General features: G+C 28.0%; 1 protein-coding gene across 2 annotated transcripts; it reads left to right on the forward strand.

Moving 5' to 3' along the window:
* The first annotated feature begins 1,418 nt into the window (after positions 1 to 1,418).
* On the forward strand, positions 1,419 to 19,298 carry LOC135924773 (exosome complex component RRP43-like). 2 transcript variants are annotated; one of them, XM_065459880.1, is made up of 9 exons: positions 1,419 to 1,447; positions 1,494 to 1,530; positions 1,592 to 1,655; positions 1,853 to 1,984; positions 2,028 to 2,136; positions 2,210 to 2,352; positions 2,696 to 2,921; positions 16,916 to 17,019; positions 19,122 to 19,298. In XM_065459880.1, exons 1-9 carry the CDS (start codon positions 1,440 to 1,442, stop codon positions 19,220 to 19,222), a joined length of 924 nt encoding a protein of 307 aa, XP_065315952.1. In that variant the 5' UTR covers positions 1,419 to 1,439; the 3' UTR covers positions 19,223 to 19,298. The 2 variants fall into 2 exon arrangements, with proteins under 2 accessions (XP_065315952.1, XP_065315953.1); XM_065459881.1 differs by having other exon boundaries at positions 16,916 to 16,997; positions 19,122 to 19,284.
* The last annotated feature ends 295 nt before the right edge of the window (positions 19,299 to 19,593 follow it).

The raw sequence follows: 19,593 nt of genomic DNA on the forward strand, positions 1-19,593 counted from the left end.
TACTTTGGCATCCTACAGTTGCATGGTTAACTGAAGTTATAGGCTCATCTGTTAGTATAGATGTTGAAAAATAAATAAATAAATAAACAAATAAAATATAAAAAAATACGTACAGATGACATGACGTAGCGATGTGACGTAGTGAGGACATCGGAAAATTATAATATAGATATCATCAAAATTGGATAGTGATTAATCACCCATGTAGATAATTTTAGTTGTGCAATATGTTATTCTTGCCAGCCTTTCTCCTGTATTTATGAAGTGAAGTAGTGTAAACCGTCCTATTAAAAAAACTGTCTTAAATCCAATTCTATACATTTGTGCGATATTAACCATCACATTAAAAATAACTTAGCCTTAAATCCACACTTATGCAATGGTTTTAAATTAACTCTATCTACCCTTATACGGTGGTGTGGTATAAACCGTCACTTTTCAAATAACTTAGATTATAAGATATATTTTAAATTCATTTTTATAGAGTTATATTGATGCTATATAAACCGTCCTACGATAAATAAAGTGGAGAGGTGAAAGTCCATTTATTTAGTAAATGTTTAAGGTGTCAGTTTTCAATTTGCTTTTCTTTAGATTTAGATTAGCAACCGATAACTCAGATTTAGAAGAAACAGGTCCCTATTCACCCCTCCCCCAGAAATTTCCGGACCATCCTGTAATCGATCTCTCCCCCGTTTCATCATTTGTGGCTACCACGAGCTAGATGAAAGCACAATAAATACCTAGCTTAAGCTTATTTGTCCACAAGGAATCACCCAACCCTGAAAAAAAATTCCCAGGAAAATAATACCCCAGAAATACTCCCTGGAAAAAATCTCCATTAAACCATAAATGAAATTTTCTAGAAAGTAATTCCCCAGAAAGAAATTTATCGGAAAATAATTCCCCGGAAAAAAATCTTAGGAAAAAATTTCACTGAAAAAAGTTAATTAATTAAATACGTTTTCAAAAAATTAACAAAATTTATAATATATCTTTTTATTTTACCAATTAATTAAAAAAATTAGAAAAAATTGCCACTTAACTTCTTCACTGAGATAATAATTTTTAAGAAATATTTTCCTTTTTTTCTGTCGGCGGTGTTATTTATGATAATTAAAAAAACCTATTAGGGGAATTTTTTCCCAGGGAATTTATCTTTGCATTATAAATTTAAATTTTGAAAATTAGGGGATCTATTTTCAGGGAAATTTTTTTACCGGGGAGATTTTTCCAGGTAAATATTTTCTTGTGATTTATTTTTTGTGTATTTCTCGATGGAATTTTTTTGGTGAATTATTTTCCCCTCACCATCCACAACACTAGAAAGCATACTCTTATATCACGTATTTTTCTGCGAATACATAATTTGCGCACAAACACCTAAACGCTACAAGAACAAAATAATTAAAAATATTCAAACCATTCGTTCATAAAATATGCTCAAGTAAAAAAAAAATCAATTTTATATTTTTGAATTTATATAATCCTAGGAATTTTCTACCAAAGGAATTTTATGAAAAATGTTTAGTAAGTTTTTATTTAATATATATATATATATATATTATATTTTCGTAATAATTATTTAAAGGAAGCAAATTTAAGACCTGATTATAGAAAATATAATGAATACAGAAATATAAATTTATCTGGAGGTAAATAACATTGTTTATAACTAAAAGGCGATATTTTTTTGAAATTGATAAAATTTATCTACTTTTTTTTGATAATATTATCAAATAATAAAGACAGTTTATAAGTTATAACTTTTATAGGTATTTTATATTTATCATGAAATATATTTTTTTATCAATAAATTTACCTATATTTTATAATAATTATAAATTTGTAGGTTCAATTACTTGTGCAAATGGTTCATCCTTGATTAAAATTGGCAATACAATTGTTACGTGTGGTGTTCAAGCCAAGCTCAATCCATTTGATAAAATTAATCCATATGAAATTAAAATTGAAGAAATATTTAGTAATATGGTTTATATTAAAAAATGATTTATTTTCTTCATTAGATATTAGGGTTCATATTCCTGCCATTTGTCATTTACAATTTAAAAATGATATGATTTTATCTGATTACATTTTATATCTTAGACAATTTGTAATAGAGGCCTTTGAAAGGTAAACCCCAAAATAATGTATTTATTGAGAATAAATGATTATTTATATATTATATTTGTTTTATTCATTTAAGCTCTAATATAATTGATTATAAGGACTTTTTAACCATGAAAGAAAAATATATTTGGGAAATAATTTGTGATATAATGTGCATAAATGATGATGGAAATTTGCAAGATGCCTTGTTGCTCAGCTTGGTAGCCGCGCTTAAGAATAGTATTATATTGTTGCCTATATCTTTTACTATTATTAATTGGCTCAATTTTTTAAAATGGCTAGCCAAATATTTTGCCAAAAATTATTACACAAGTCTAGAGATTTATCTCATAGATGGCAAAATGGTTTGGACATCTATAAACAAAATCTCGAAGCTTGTATAATATTATTTTGGCTAAACTCTTAATTTAAAATTGCATAAATCGTATATCATCTAACAACACTAATATTTCTTACCCTTTTTACATTATATTTATTAGTTTGTTGATATATTTTTTGTTAAGTTATAACTATTATACTTTATAATATTTATTTATATTAAAAAAAATTAAATTTGTAATAGCAAAGATTCCCATTATCAATGAAACAACTGTATCTACAAAAGAAAACATAGTTAATACAGATGAAAACATGATTATAGAAAATGCCAATAATCAAAATTTTAATACTGACAATAAAAAAGAGGATATATCTAAAAATGTTAATTTTAATATTCCAGATGATTGCCCTACACAAAATTTGATACTTAAATCGGCACCCATATCAGTGACATTTGTATACTTTGACAAGTTAATTAATGATAGAATTGTTTTATTTTTTTTTGAAACCTTTATTTTAATGAATTAAGTTTAATTAATACACATATATTAATGGCCATGCTAAAATATCTGTTTAAAAAAAACAGGCTTAAACTAAATGAAATTTATAAAATTTAATTTGTGAAATATTTGATCAAATAACTTGAACTCCTTAAAAGTTAATCTCATAAAATATGGGCAATATTTAGCTGAATTTGACTTGCTAAATATAATAAAATCAATTTATTGTTGCAAATATTATAACTTAATTAAACATTAAAAAAAAATATAATTTTGATTTATTCACATAGCATTAATAGGAAATTATATATAGAATGAAAATATTTTATAAAATCATAAAATCAATTTAATTTTTATAAAAAACTTTATTTTATATTTATTGTAAAAATCAATAATTATGTTTCCATGGGGATTCAAAATCTCAATTTATGACCATTTACTGAGGGAGATTTTTAAAAGGCTAAAAATCTGATTTGACCATAAATGTATTCTAGCATACGTATAATACCTACCCTACAAATTTTAGCAATTTTGTGTATTTTTTAATTTATATAAAAATTGATATAAATTTAGAATCTTCAAAAGTTCTAGCCAAGATTGCTTGAAATTTATAAACATTTAATACATTTCCGGTCAAATCAATATTTTAAAATCGCCCTTGGGTCATGCCAAACCGATCATGGTTTGGCCGACCCCTTTCAATTTTGATGAAAATTCGTATACAAAACTAAAATTCTGGTAATCTATACTTGGGCAAAATTTTAGCTTCCTAGCTGTTATATTTTTGAAGATATTTACTGTACATGAAAAGATGCCTTTTTTTTGTTCGTGGCTATATTCATTAATTTAAGGATTGATTAAAAATTACGCAATTATTTATAATAAATCTAGTATTAAAATAAAGTGTTACAATTCCGTATAATTGTATCATATTTATCGAAGGATTTAAGGGAGACAACTAAAAGCTCCAAGGCAAATTACCGAGCTTATTATATCTGAAAATAAAAATGAAACTTTTAATAATTTGTATAAATTATAAGAAAAAGACTAATATAATTAATTAATTTAATAATAATTCTTACGACTTTATTCACGAGAGATTTCAACAATTTTCACCAAAAAGATTTTATTCACGAGATTTCAACAATTTACACTAAAAATTTACTAAATCAAAAAAAAAACTACTTTATTTAAAAATTTTTATGTTTTTTATATAAATTTTTAATATGTAAAAAAAAATTGAAAGTAAATTAAAGTTCATCATATAATAATATATTCCAAAAACCTAAATATTCAAATATGTCTAAATATTAAATTACAATCGTCAAAACTCGATTAACAATATTCAAAACGAAAATAATTATTTTACAACATATCAAATTACCGCGTAATTATAAAAATGGAATAAAACACATAAATATAGCATCCCCTCCCCCTTGAAAACTAACTTTCTACAGCGTTTTTCGTCTGCTCCCCATTTTCTCACACTGGTAAAGCTGCGTTATTATCCGACGTTTCCAATGCGATGGGAAATCTTAACTTGTGCATCCCTCCACAAGACCAACATTCTAAACGGCTTTTCTTTACCCAAAATTGTGCAGTCCTACGTTCATATCGTTGTCTCCTGGGCACCTCCTGCAGTGATTTTGTTGGGCTTCTGTTCTTGCAGCTTCCATCCATTTGTTTGATTCTAACGACCCATCCACCTCTCTAATTTCAATTTTTATGATTTTATTTCCTATTCGGAAGTAGGAAGCCATCTAAAAAAAATTACTATATAAATATATCTATATTCTTCATTCTTCTAATGATCCTTTATAATCCATGGTATTCCATCAACATTATTATTCTCGTAACCGTTTTATTCCTTTATAAATTATGATTCTCATAATTAGGTCTATCATCAATTTTATTTCATCAAAAATTATGATTCTCCTAATTAGGTCTATCATCACTATTCCTTTATAAATTATGATTCTCATAATTATGTCTATCATCTATCTCATTTCATCAGAAATTATGATTCTCATAATTAGGTCTATCATCAATTTATTCCTTCATAAGTTATGATTCTCATAATTATGTCCTATCATCAATTTCATTTCATCAGAAAATATGATTCTCATAATTAGGTCGATAGGTCTATCATCAATTTATTTCTTCTAATAATTCTAATATAATTATATCTAATATCCCTTTATTGCCCTAAGCTTCTAAGTCTTACTTGTTTAAGGTGTCTAGTACAGGTTCCCCTTTGTCCTTCAATTTCTACCTCTACTCTATTTATTCCTACATTTTTTTTACTACACCCTTTCCCCATTTTATTGGACCATCAATCATCAGTATCCACACTAAGCTTCCAATTTTAAATTTATTATTATATGGGCTTTCTTGCTTCTCTAATTTTTCCTTTAAAAATTCTAATTCAGTTCTTGTTTTCCTACCTAAAAATATCTAAGCGGGTGACTTTCCTTTGGCTATTTTAGAGTTGTTGTAATCTAATAATAATAACCACCATTTTCCTTCTCCATATTTTTCTTTCTTTAGCCAACTTTTAACAATAGCTACCATTCTCTCGGCTTGCCCATTACTTCACGGGTAATGTAGTGGAGACAATAAATGCTTAATATTCTACCTATCACAAAATTGGTCAAAAACTCTACCTTTAAACGCTGGGCCTCCATCCGATACCAAAGTTTCCATTAATCCATATTTACCTGCAAAATCTTTTATTTTCGTCAAAGCTATTTTTGTTGTTAAACCTGAAACCTGTTGACAATCTATCCAGAATTACTGCAGGAGGTGCCTAGGAGACAATGATATGAACGTAAAACTGAACAATTTTTGGTAAAGAAAAGCCGTTTAGAATGTTGATCTTGTGGAGGGATGCACAAGTTATGATTTCCCATCGCAGTGGAAACGTCGGATAATAACGCAGCTTTACCAGTGCGAGAAAATGGGGAGAAGACAAAAAACGCTGTAGAAAGTTAGTTTTCAAGGGAGGAGATGTTATATTTATGTGTTTATTTCATTTTTTATAATTACGCGTTAATTTGAATATTTGAACCAGAATTATGTTGTTATATGTATTTTCGTTTTGAATATTGTTAATCGAGTTTTCGACGTTTGTAATTTAATATTTAGATAGATTTGAATATTTAGTTTTAGGAATATATTGTCATATGATGAACTTTAATTTACTTTCAATTTTTTTTTGCATAGTAAAAATTTATATAAATACACAAAAAATTTTAAATAAAGTAGTGTTTTTTGATTTAGTAAATTTTTAGTGTAAATTGTTGAAATCTCGTGAATAAAATCTTTTTGGTGTAAATTGTTGAAATCTCTCGTGAATAAAGTCGTAAAAATTATTATTAAATTAATTAATTATATTAGTCTTTTTCTTATAATTTATACAAATTATTAAAAGTTGCATTTTTATTTTTAGATATAATAAGCTCAGTAATTTGCCTTGGAGCTTTTAATTAGTCTCCCTTAAATCCTTCGATAAATATATAACAATTATAAGGAATTGTAACAGTGTGTTGTGATATGTAAGAAATAAAATCGAGAAAAAGGAAGTAATATTCAAATCGACCTTTAAACAGAAAAACGAAACGAATTATTATATTATTTGAGTACAGACTATGTAAATGAATAGTATAGAAAAGTATATATAATCGAGGATATTTTACTTGTAAAAGATATTATGAATTTGCGAACATAATTTTTGATCTTTTAATTTTAATTTTTCTTATATGATTTTATTTTGCTGTTTTATTTTTGATTTATTTAAATACAATTTATATTAATTAATAAAGTATTAGTAGTTAATTTATTTATGCTATTTATTTGTATTCTAAATTCACAACTACAACAGAATTGTAACAGTTTTATCGAAGGATTTAAGGGAGACTAACTAAAAGCTCCAAGACAAATTACCAAGCTTATTATATCTAAAAATAAAAATGAAACTTTTAATTAATTTGTATAAATTATAAGAAAAAGCTTATATAATTAGTTAATTAAATAATAATTCTTACGACTTACCAAAAAGATTTTATCAACGAGATTTCAACAATTTACACTAAAAATTTACTAAATCAAAAAACACTACTTTATTTAAATTTTTTTGTGTATATATATAAATTTTTAATGTGCAAAAAAAAATTGAAAGTAAATTAAAGTTCATCATATAATAATATATTTCAAAAACTTAAATATTCAAATATGTCTAAATATTAAATTACAACCGTCGAAAACTCGATTAACAATATTCAAAACAAAAATAATTTTACAACATAATTCTGGTTCAAATATTCAAATTACCGCGTAATTATAAAAATGAAATAAAACACATAAATATAACATAAAGAATATACTTTTTATCTTTAGTAAATATAAGTAAAAAAATAAAAATTATTTTAAAAAATTTCTAGACCTCTTATTCTCAGAATAAAAATTCAAATCCTGATAACGAAAATTGAGTAACATAGATTTATATAAAACTTAAGATAAACATTACTATCACCATTCTATATGAGTTTATAAAACAATGGAGCCGATCGACTTGTCAAAATCGATAAAAACCAGTAAAAAATAAAAATAAATTTTATACTCTAGATGGCATTTAATTTTTCTAATTATTTTTAATAATGTATTTTTACGATTAATTTTATATAATAACTTCTCTACTTCTTTCCTAATTCAACACTAAGTTCTGTAATCTAGTCAATATTCCTAACCATCAATGGCTAAAAAAAGAAAATTCAATATGAATGGAAAGTTTTTCAATAGCTGGCAATCAAAGTTTGCAAAAACTAAGCTATTGGCAGACAATGAATTATTAATTGTATAATTTTGCAGTGAATTATAGCCTTGTTATTCAGGATGCAGCACAAAGTTATTACTAGACCAACACTGTGGCAACAATTCATCCGTTTGTTATATATATAATATAGATATCACACTATTGTTTGTTATGATATGTTGAATTGTACTTTTTTCAAACTTGTCTTGTAAATTTCATTAAAAATACCCAATTTTTTTTTAATTTTTCTGACAGGTCGGTAGCTCAGTCAAAAATCGAAAAAACTTTTCAAATATATGTCATCACGCGAAAGATTTTAGCATTCCATTAGAATGTCACTTTTCAGCCACTGTGCATGGAAAAATTATGTAATAATGTTGGAGACACAGTGAGCTATCATGAGAGCCAGTTTACAGAGGTTGTATACTGATCAAATAACATACCCAATGGAGTTGTACGAATATGCAAAACATAATATAAAGGGCATCAAGTTTGAATTCATGACACAAAGTGAGTATAATGCAGAGGAAATTATCCTAAAATAGCCATTTTTGAAGGAAAGACAAATCCCAAGAACATAAAAGATGCATGCAGAAACTATATTAGAAAATTTGGGGTACAGAGGCGGAAATATTACATTTGAAAATATACCAAGCTAATGTGACTTGCATATATGATTCAAATTGGTGGTTGACTTTGATCATGGAAAAGAATGAAAGAGTCTTTTACATTTCCAGGAATAGATAACACTCTTTACCTCTCTAGGGTGCAAATTTTAATTACAGTTTCACCATCAACGTCGACTATTTAAACACATCTTCCTATCAGGAAAGTTTGCATGCGACATAAGTAAGCATTAATTGATTATTTAGATATATCTGTATTCTAATTCATATGTAATAAGTTTTATATTATAAAACAAGGAATGAATAATTAATTAATACCCATATTTATATTACATAGGTTAATATGATATTATATAAAAATATAATTAAAATATAAATAATAAATTCATAATAAAATATAGTATATTATAAAAATACTTCTCCTGTTTAATAGAAATTAGAGAAGTTATTATATTGAAATAAAATAGGAATTTTAGACTCACAAAAATTAAACGTGATCTATAAGCGTAAAAATATATTTTACACTTTTTACTGGTTTTTATCGATTTTGTTTATGAAGTCATATCGGCTCCATATTTTTTTTCATACACATTTAGAATGGTAATAATAATGTTTATCTAAAGTTTCATAAAAATCGATTTTACAATTTTTGTTATCAGGATTTCAAATTTTATTCTGGAATAAGAGGTCTAGAAATTTTTAAAAATAACCTTTTAATTTTTTGCTTATATTTTCTGAAGATAAAGTGTAATAATCATTTTTTTAAAACTAGATTTATTATATATAGTCGCATTTTAATCATTCATTAAATTAATGAATATAGACACTCACAGAAAAAGGCAATTTTTTTGTTAATAAAATATGGGAAAAATATTTTTTACTTTATTATATATTATATTTTTTAAAATTTTATAAATAGATCAACCACTAAAGTTCTTCATTTTTTTTTATTTATTAAATTTTTATTGTTGAATTTTTTTTCCGTATTATTATTATATATTTTATTATAATAAATCTTTATTAATATAAAATTATTGAAAAAGTTTTAAAAATTAAAATAAAAATATATTTAAAAGAATATATTATAATTAATTAAAAATATCGACTATTTGAGCTCCCAAAATGAAACTGTAGTTATGTCGATATTTCAAGTTAAATATTTTGTCGGATAAAAAGGAATTCCCTAGCCTAGTTAGTGAAAATGTCTGATTTTGAGGCCTATGGTTTTTAAAAATTTTTAAGTTTAAGGGGAAAGTTGCCGTTTGTGGAGATATGTATTTGAATAAATATAAAATTGTTGAGATCTTTGTATTTTTAATCTTTTTTTTGATTTGACTTGGGTTAATATATGTTTGTGTTAGGAGAAATAATGAAAAATCTTATATTAACAATTTATGAGAGTCTAATGAATTGTAGTCATTCCATCAGGTCTTAATCCGTATGAGGGGGTTAGGTTGGTGGGCTCTAGGTGGTTAGATAAGTGAGCGACTGTCAAGTATTGATGACATGACTATATAAACAATTCAGGCAGTCTGCCTTTCGAATCTACTGGAGTAAATTGTGAGACTGTACGATGTCACACCAAGGCGTAAACCGATGGCGACTCAATAATTCATCGATAAGAGATTACCAACCAAAGTTACGACTAGAGAGGACTTCTAGCAATTCTTGACCACCAAATCTGTCTTCTAATTGAAGAAATTGTATATAGTTTCTCAATGGATTGACTGATAAAGTTGATTAGAGGTTGAATATTAAGGGTGTGAAAAGGAATTTGTGGGTATTGATTGATGGGAAAGGAGTGTTTGGGGGTGTGTTGGCTTCCCGTCTGTTTGTTGCGCCATTCAATAGTCGGTGGGGGGTGGGTATGAAGCTTGAGATTATATAGTTTTTATTAATCTGGATATAAGGACGATAAAGCTAATAGCCGGGGTGGCCTAATGGGTTAGGTATATGCTTAGAAACAGAAGGACGCAGGTTCAATCCTGGTAAGGAGCATAAATACTTTCAAGTTTTTCTTCGATGACTGATGTGTAAAGACATATGGTAAGATGAATTTCGGAGCTTAGAGATGACACCACGGTCACCGACAGGCCTGGACAGCCGGGTGCTAAGGATACCTGTCCAATAAACAAAAATGAAGGAAACAAATGGAAATATGAGTATGAAAGCTAGGGAGTTCCCTCCAAGCAACGCGCAGGGTGTAGACCTCCATCCTGTGAAAATTAAAATAAAGGTCAAAGCAAAGAAGACAAGATTAGCAAGGTTGAATATTGGGATGCTTAAAGGTAAGACGAGAGAATTGGCATCAATGTTGAACAAGAGAAAAGTTGATATAGCGTGCATACAAGAGACGAAATGGAAGGGACAGAAAACTTTTATGATTGGAGATGGGTATAAATCGTACTACAATGGAATTGTTAGCAATAAGAACGGTGTCGGCATCATCCTCAGTCAAGATCTAACCTCCTCAGTAGTAGAAGTCAACAGGATCTCTGATAGACTAATGAAGATAAAACTCTGCATTGAATCAATACTACACATCCTTTTAGTATATGCTCCTCAAACGGGTTGCAAGGAAGAAGAGAAAGATGACTTTAGAGCTATCCTTGAGGAAGCTGTAATGGAAATCCCTAAGGATGACCTAGTCATAATTGATGGTGACTTAAATGCGCATGTGGGGAAAGCAAGAGATAGCTACAAAAGGCATCATGGTGGTTTTGGATATGGAGAAAAAAATGATGAATAAGAGCATGTACTGAAATTTATGCAAGCCTTCGACCTTGCCTTAACTAACACCTACTATAGGAAAAAAGACAGTCATCTAATAACATATGAAAGTGGTACAAGGAAAACACAGATAGATTACATGCTAATCTCTCGCAGAAGATTAAAAGATGTAATAGACTGCAAAGTCATCCCAGGAGAAGATATCGCCGCGCAACACAAGCTACTAGTCATGGATTTACACATCTCAAATAAATCCACTCAAAACAAGATAAAACTGGAACAATGCATCAAATGGGGCAAATTAAAAACAATGACAGATGCCTTTGCAATCAATGCAAACATTGAAACAATAGATTCCTCACAAGTCAGTGAAAAAATGTGGACAGACCTTTCATCCAGTTTAATAGACACTGCCAAATCGACATTAGGCTTGACAAGGGGAGGCAACAAATCATACAAAGAACTATGGTGGTGTAATGAAGAGGTACAAACCACTATACAGGAGAAAAAAGCTCTTTATAAAATATGGTACAAATTCAAAAACCCAGATGACAAGACAAGATACAAAAAATCCAAGAGATTAGCTACAAAGGCGGTGGCTAGGGCCAAATCTATGGCATACAATGACATGTATGAAGAACTACATACCAAAGAAGGGCAAAATAAAATATACAGATTATCCAAACAGCGAGAAAAGAATTCTAGCGATATAAACGGAGCTCCGAAAGTAATCAAGAATAAAGATGGAAAATTGATAATAAAGGAAAAAGAAATAATGAATAAATGGAAAGAATATTTTCAGGAGCTTCTCAACTTTAATTCCCACATATCACATCTAGACGAACAACTCCCCATGTTAAAACCTTGTACAACCTATAACAAAGAAATAATCACATGCCTCAAGCATATGAAAAACAACAAAGTTAGGGGTCCAGACGATATTCCAATAGAAAGCCTTAAAGCACTAGGAGATGATGGAATACATCTCCTCACTACTGTGCAATAAAATACTTGGAAATGAAGAGGTTCCCCAAAAATGGAGGCAGAGCTATCTAGTTCCTATCTTCAAAAATAAAGGGGATCCACACAATTGTCAAAATTACAGGGGCATAAAACTAATGTCACACTGTCTAAAACTATACGAAAAAATAATAGAAAAAAGATTAAGAGACATAATCGAAATAGGAGAGACTCAGTTTGGCTTTATGTCTGGAAGATCATCAACTGATGCTATCCACGCAATTAGGCAAATGAGTGAAAAATACAGGGAAAAGAACAGAAAGCTATACATGGTCTTTCTCGATCTAGAAAAGGCCTTCGATAGAATCCCAAGAAAACTTATCTGGTGGGCGCTACGCCACAAAAAGGTTCCCGAAAAATATATAAGAATAATACAGGATATGTATATGGGCCATACAACAATGGTCCGTAGCACAACAGGTACTTCAGCAGGCTTCACAATAGCCGAAGGAGTTCATCAAGGGTCGGCTCTCAGCCTACTTCTCTTCATTACAGTAATAGATGTATTAGCACAGTCTATACCTCAAACAGTCCCGTGAAATATGATATTTTTAGATGATATTTTGATACTTGCCGATTCCAAGGATGAAATGAAAGAAAGATTAGTGAGTTGGATAAATATCCTAGAAAAGCACGGACTAAAAGTAAATAGAGAAAAGACGGAGTATATGGTGATAGGAGGAGATGAAACAGAAAGTATTAATATAAATGAATGGCAGATATCGGCAATTGAAAGCTGCAAATATTTGGGACTATACAATCAAACGGCACAATAGAAAAAGAGATAAAGAGTAAAATTAATCAAGGGTGGTTTAAGTGGAGATCTTTATCTGGAGTGCTATTTGACAACCACACAAATTAAAGGAAAAAATTTACACTTCCATAGCACAACCAACTATTCTATATAGTTCGGAAACATAGCCAACCAAAGAATCAGACGAGATAAGTCTACAAACTATGGAGATGAGAGTGCTGAGGATGATTGCTGGGGTAACAAGAAAGGATAAAGTGCGCAGTACAAGAATACTATGTAGTTTAAAGGTAGTGCCCATTAAGACTAAGTTAATGGTAAACAGACTTAGGTGGTATGGGCATACAATGAGAAGGCCTATGAACTACATAAGAAATAAGGTTGAGAGTTTGAAAGTGATGGGCAAACGTAAAAGAGGAAGGCCAAAACTTCAATGGGGCCATAAAGTTAGAGCCAATATAAAGAAGTATAAATTAGATAAAAGAGATTGTATGAATAACATAAAGTGGAGAGAGATGTTGAAGGAGCTTACCACCAGAAAAGGTGAAAGCTAAAGAGAGAAATAAAAGAAGGATGATAAAGCTAAAGAGAGAAATAAAAGAAGGATGATAAAGCTAAAGAGAGAAATAAAAGAAGGATGATAAAGCTAGAAGATTAACTGGAAATAAGTTTAGGCTTTGCCTTACAACACGGTTTAAAAAGTATTAGTATTCGTTTGATATCGTAATAAATATAAAATACCTTTTAATTTTAGTATTTAAAATTTTGTTAATATTCAAATAAGAAATACAAATACATAAAGCTATTTATATTTAGTATATTAAATACAAGTATTCGCGTTACAACTAGTTTTGTTAATCGCGATTTGAGCCGATTTTTAAAAACGGCTAACTCAATATTTTAGCCAGAAAAATCTTGTCCAAGCCTCGAGATTTTGTTAGTAGATGTTCAAACCTTTTCCCCACTTATGAGCAAAATCTTAAGGCTTGCTTAATATTTTTCCTATAAAAATATTTAGTTAGCTGTTTTTAAAAATCGGCTCAAAATGAGCCGTTTAACAACACTAGTTACAACCCAACCTTGACTATACTATTATAGGACAGAAATAGTGGCCCGTTAAAAAATTCAAATGTGATAAAGGAAACAGATTATTAAAAAATTAGGATCAATATTTTTTATTTTCAAATGAATAAAAATAAGAAAGTTTTTTTAAAATTGAAAACCAACGTAAAACACAAACGCGTTCATCAAAAAAGGAACGCGTTTACATTCAAAGTTCGTTAAAAATAAAAGGAACGCAGTTCATAATTTTTTTAAAAAAAAAACGAAGTCTAAATTTTTTTCCACTGATTTTGATTCTGGATACAAGACATTAGTTATTACTCTATTGTCCTTCTTGGTTTTTAAATCGCATTTGTTAACAATCGTTATTTTAGAATTCTGAAATGACAATAAACGATCCCCGCGTTATATAGATATAGATAATAGTTTCAAAAATCAACCTTGTGATGTGATAGAAACCTCATTTTAATTAATTTTATTACTATGAGGATCTAACCAACTCATATTATATTAAAGCTTCTTACACGGCAATTTTTATTTATAATCTATAATATATAAAATGTCACAAAAATAGCTTACGCTCTCATGTCCCACTTTTCATGTCCCACTTTATAATATATATTCCAAAAATCGTTAATTTTGAAAAGTGCCAGTGGCCCAATCGGGCAAGAACTTCGCTGGATTATTGGACTTGGGTTCGAATCCCGACAAATGTTTTTTTTCTTAATCTGGTAAAATATTTTTTTTTTTAATCTGACAAAATTAATCAAATAGATACGATTCAAAGAGTACGAGATTTATTCAAATACTTTTTTATTTCTTGAATTTATGTATAATTTAAAATTTAAACCATTATATGGGGAATCAGAATTTTCTCTTTTATTTGATGAGGGATGAATCAGAAATTTTCCTCTCTTATGAGGTGTTATTTAAAAGTTTATATTTATTTAGGGTTATTCTAAAATTTTCCATTATTTTTATAAAATATGTTAATAAAGTATATATTTATAATTTTAATTTATGTGTACAATTAAAAAGTCTTTTAAAATAAATTTTTATTCATTTGTATTTTATAATCTAAAAATTTATTCTTGCAGGTGAGAGTTTTATGTTAAAACCCTTAAGAAGGATCCATTCCACATTGAATTTTATACAACTTTATATCTCTTAATTAGGTAGCATCTCTCTTATCTTTTCTGAAATTGGCCTTTCTACATCCATTCCATAGTTTTGTTTATTTTCTCATAACTTCATAATTTAATTGTAGAATGTATATTTTTCATAACTTATTATAACATTTTTGATTAAATGTATAACTTTTTTGTTTAACTTATATATAATTTGACTATGATTAAAGTTAACCTCCTATTATTTGTTAACTTAGAATATCTTTTTATTTTTTCTATTGTAATTTAATAACAATATCTTAAATTTAAATTTATATTTTGTAACTAAGTAATAAATCATTTGGAAGGGTGGTGGTTTGTTTAAAATTTAAATTAGAATGAACATATTTTTAGCATGGTACTTTAATATGTATTCATGATTTTCATATAAATACCAGGCAGGAGCTAACCAGTAGAATGATAGGTAAATCAGATATTTCCCCTTCATTTGATCTTAATTTTGAAAAATTTTCCCAATAATATAAATGGCAAAAAAAATATATACATATTAGACAGATTTGATTCTTATAATCTCCTACATCACACCTATTTTTCTGGATCCAAGAAAAAAATAAATTATTCTGGGTTTTCCTGGGTTTGGGAAATATTTTTCACAATTAATATGGACTTGGAAGTAGCTTGGGAAGCATTTTTTAAAATTAATATAGTCTTAGATTCCTGAAAATTTTTTAATTTTAAATATGGGTTAGAAATTGGCCTGAAAATTTCTTTTGGAAACATGGCCAGGCCTGATGAAATATTAAGGCCCATGCAACTTTCATATTCTGATTGTATTTTTAAATGCATTGTGACTTTTTATATATTTTATTTCAGTTCTCAACTATCAAAATTATTATGATCTTTTTGAGAAAATTTTCCCAAGTACGTGGACCTGGCTTGTGAATTTTTTTTAATATTAGCATAGGTGTAATATTTAACACAGAATATTTATATGGCCCTCAGGTAAAAGCTAATTTAAATATATTTTTATAAAAATAGTATTCATTTTCAGTCTTAATGGGTTGACCTTTGTCTAAAGTAGGGGTGAGCTGGGTTAAAATAGAATAAAAAATAGATATGGTTTTTAGAGATTTACCTATCTCCTGGGTTGGGAAAAAATTTTGAAAATTACTATGGGTTGGCCAGGCTTGGGAAAATTTTTTTTATAAAATTTTTATAGGTTGGGCTGGGTTTGAAAAATATTTTTATAAAATATATTAGGCTGGGCTTGGGGAAAATTTTTCAAAAATATTATGAGCTAGAATTCTTGAGAATTTTTTCATTATTAACTATGAGTCAGACATTGGCCTAAAAAAAATTTTATGCAGGCCTGGGCTCGGCCTGATCAAAAAACCTAGGCCCATGAAAATCTGATTTTGATTGTATTTTTAACATTATGATTATTTAAATATTTTATTTCATTTCTCAACTACCAAAATTATTATATTCACTGGGCTTGGAAGAATTTTTCAAAATTATTATGGCTTTGTACTTTGCCTGGGAATTTTTTAATATTAAATATTAGGTATAAATGATCAGTAATATTTATCAAATAATATTGCTATTATCAAGTAAAAGCTTTAAATTTAATTTTACAAACCATAGTATTTACACTTAGTTTTAATGATTAAATCTGACATGAAGGGGGGGGGGGATTAAAAGAATAATAATTGGATATTATTTTCAAATAAGAGGTAACAATTATCATAAAAGTAAGAAGAAAATTCTCATTCCCCGTCATTTTTGACGGGCTATCTTTTAGTAATATAATAATATAACAATTTTTTTTTTAAAAAAAGGCAAATAATTGTCGACCCTACATCGCAAGAAGAGCAATTAGCCACTGGGAAAATTTCTATCATACTTTCAGATTCACAGAACGTAATATGGTTTTATAAAACAGGTTATTTAAAAAAAAGAGTAATATATCAAGATGAGTTTCGGGGAAAACCCCCAAGGAAAAATTTCCTACGATGTAAAAAGCCCACGCACTTTTAATTTTTATTTAACAAAATGCTTTCAACATTTTGAGCATAAAACTAGTTATTGATTTTAGTCGCAAACTTCCTAAATATTACTACCATCTATATTATTATCAATAAAAAACCAAAACGTTGCTATAATATAATATAGGAAAAAGAAAGAAAAAATTGATATTTTAAAATACTAATTATATAAAAATAACATTATAAATTAAACACAACTCGTTTATATATATAAAAATCTTTTTTATAATAAAGGCAACTTTCTTCAAAACTTAAAAACACAAAATATCATGCAATATCCTTAAAAAAGATATTTATAAAAGTTGACTTGGAACATCGCGATTTGGGCTGCTCATATAATTTTAAGTGAAGATCCATGATCCCCATTGATTTGTACATTTTTTCCCCTAAAATATTGAAAAATTGTGTCTTGGGGACCTAAGAAGGTATATTTAAAATACGACAGGTCTAAAGAAAATTAAAAATTTGAGAAATAGGCGCAAAAAATGAATGACAGGAAAGGAAAGAAAACAACTCAGTTACCTGCCAGGTTTTATCCCTTTTTCGGTAAAATTAAGCAAAACTTAATAAATATTGTTTAAGCTATACTCCAAATCAGACCTTAGTTCGGATCAAGAGTCAATAAAATTAATAATAGATTGATCTTACTGATTAGCCAGTTTTTTCAATTTCATGGTAATTTTATTTCCAGTTAATTTATTTTCGGAATTTAGTTGTTTTATTGCACAGTAAAAAAAAATTAATGGGGTTTTTCCTGCCGTATTTTTTTTAGATACCTATATAGGTGCCATTTGCACTTCCCGGCTCAAATTTTTTTTAAAAAAATTATTCGCCCCGGCTTGGTTCGGATTCTTATCGGCTCGGCCCTGGTTTTATATTTTTAGAACCGACCGGATTTTTTTTTTAAAAAGTTTTCAGGCCCGACCTGGATTTTTTAAAATATATTTTATTTCTTTTTGCGATTTAAAATAGTTGGAATTATAATATACGGCCCAGCCCGGTCCGGATATTTTTTTAAAAAAATTTTGGGCCCAGTCCTAGTATATTTAAAAAAATTAAAACACGACCCCCGTGTACCCGAGCTTAGAACCGGGCCTGCAGGTCTTTGATTTTTTATTACCATTCAGGGTAGCAATTAATAATTATCCATCTTAATTTTCTTTATATACACTCTTACTTTCAACATAAGAAATATTACCTGTTAGATTTAAATATGGATTAATTTTAATATTGGAGCTCTGCACGAACCAATCCCGAGTCGGATCGAATTCGGACTTTAAATTATTTTATTTTTCCAATAGTTTTATGATCGTTTTAAAGAATATTACCAAATTTTTATATTGCCTTTTCAGTGTCTTAGAATTTTCCTGTCTTAGTTGAAAGGTCTTATTTTTTTAACAGTCTAATAAAACAAAATCGGACTTGGATCCTTGAGGAAAATTATTGAATTCAATCGGTCGGACTTGAAAAATAGGTTCGGTGCGGGGTTCTGAACCATTTTCCGGAATAAAATGAAATTTCAAATATACAAGATAAATTTGCTTTGAAATAAAACAATTGATTATAGTGTATATTTTTCTAAAATTAGTAATTTTTGACCTATTAATGAAAGAAATGTAATTCTGTAAAAAAAATCGCGCTTTTTGCATCTTTATATAATTATATAATTAGGAAAAGGCCTAAATCCATTTTTTAAGGTTTCTTGAACTCTTAACCCCTGTAGACCGAGTCACGTAATAACTTAAAATGGAGAAAGTTTAATAGTTTTGACGAAAAATCGTTTTAGTTTATTTTTTACAGTTAATGCCATGTGTATAATTCATTCTTTTAAAAAAAACAATCATATTTGATCCCTTAGTTACCTTACTTTCGGAAAACTGGGAAAGGTTAGTTGGCAAACAGTTTATTTAAAATGTCGTATATAGAATAGATTGTGTTTTCAAAAAAAAGTTTTTGAAAATTTATGTTATGTAAATTATTAAACCCATTTTTTTTACAGGAAGCACGCCTTTAAATGAAACCACTAGGAAGGAATGTATACAAATGGCAAAGCAACATTTTGAAGCAATGTCCGAAAAATTAGAAAATATGGAGATTTAAAACTAAATTTTCTAAATCATAATTTGTACAATAGATTAATAAAAAAAAATTTGGATTTATTATTGACAATTTTTAAAAAAATAAAAAAATATATGTACACAATTTTACAGAGGTGCTAAAATATTTATAAAACTTTTCTATTTGACATTTATCATCAAATTTAGGCGTGCTCAGTAAGAATATGTGACTTTCCATTGAGTCATTATTAGACAATCTGGGTAAAATAAAAATTTTCTGGCAATGAGAAAGAAAAATTAAATAAAAATTAAAAATAATTACAAAAAAGAATGATAAAAAATAAGAAGATAAAAAAATTGAGAAAAGATAAGAAATATAAAGATTAAAAATAACTTAAAGAGATTGAAAGAGTT

Source organism: Gordionus sp. m RMFG-2023, chromosome 2 (genome assembly GCF_954871325.1).
Source record: "Gordionus sp. m RMFG-2023 chromosome 2, tfGorSpeb1-WG-v2, whole genome shotgun sequence".
In the NCBI taxonomy this organism is placed as follows: domain Eukaryota; kingdom Metazoa; phylum Nematomorpha; class Gordioida; order Chordodea; family Parachordodidae; genus Gordionus; species Gordionus sp. m RMFG-2023.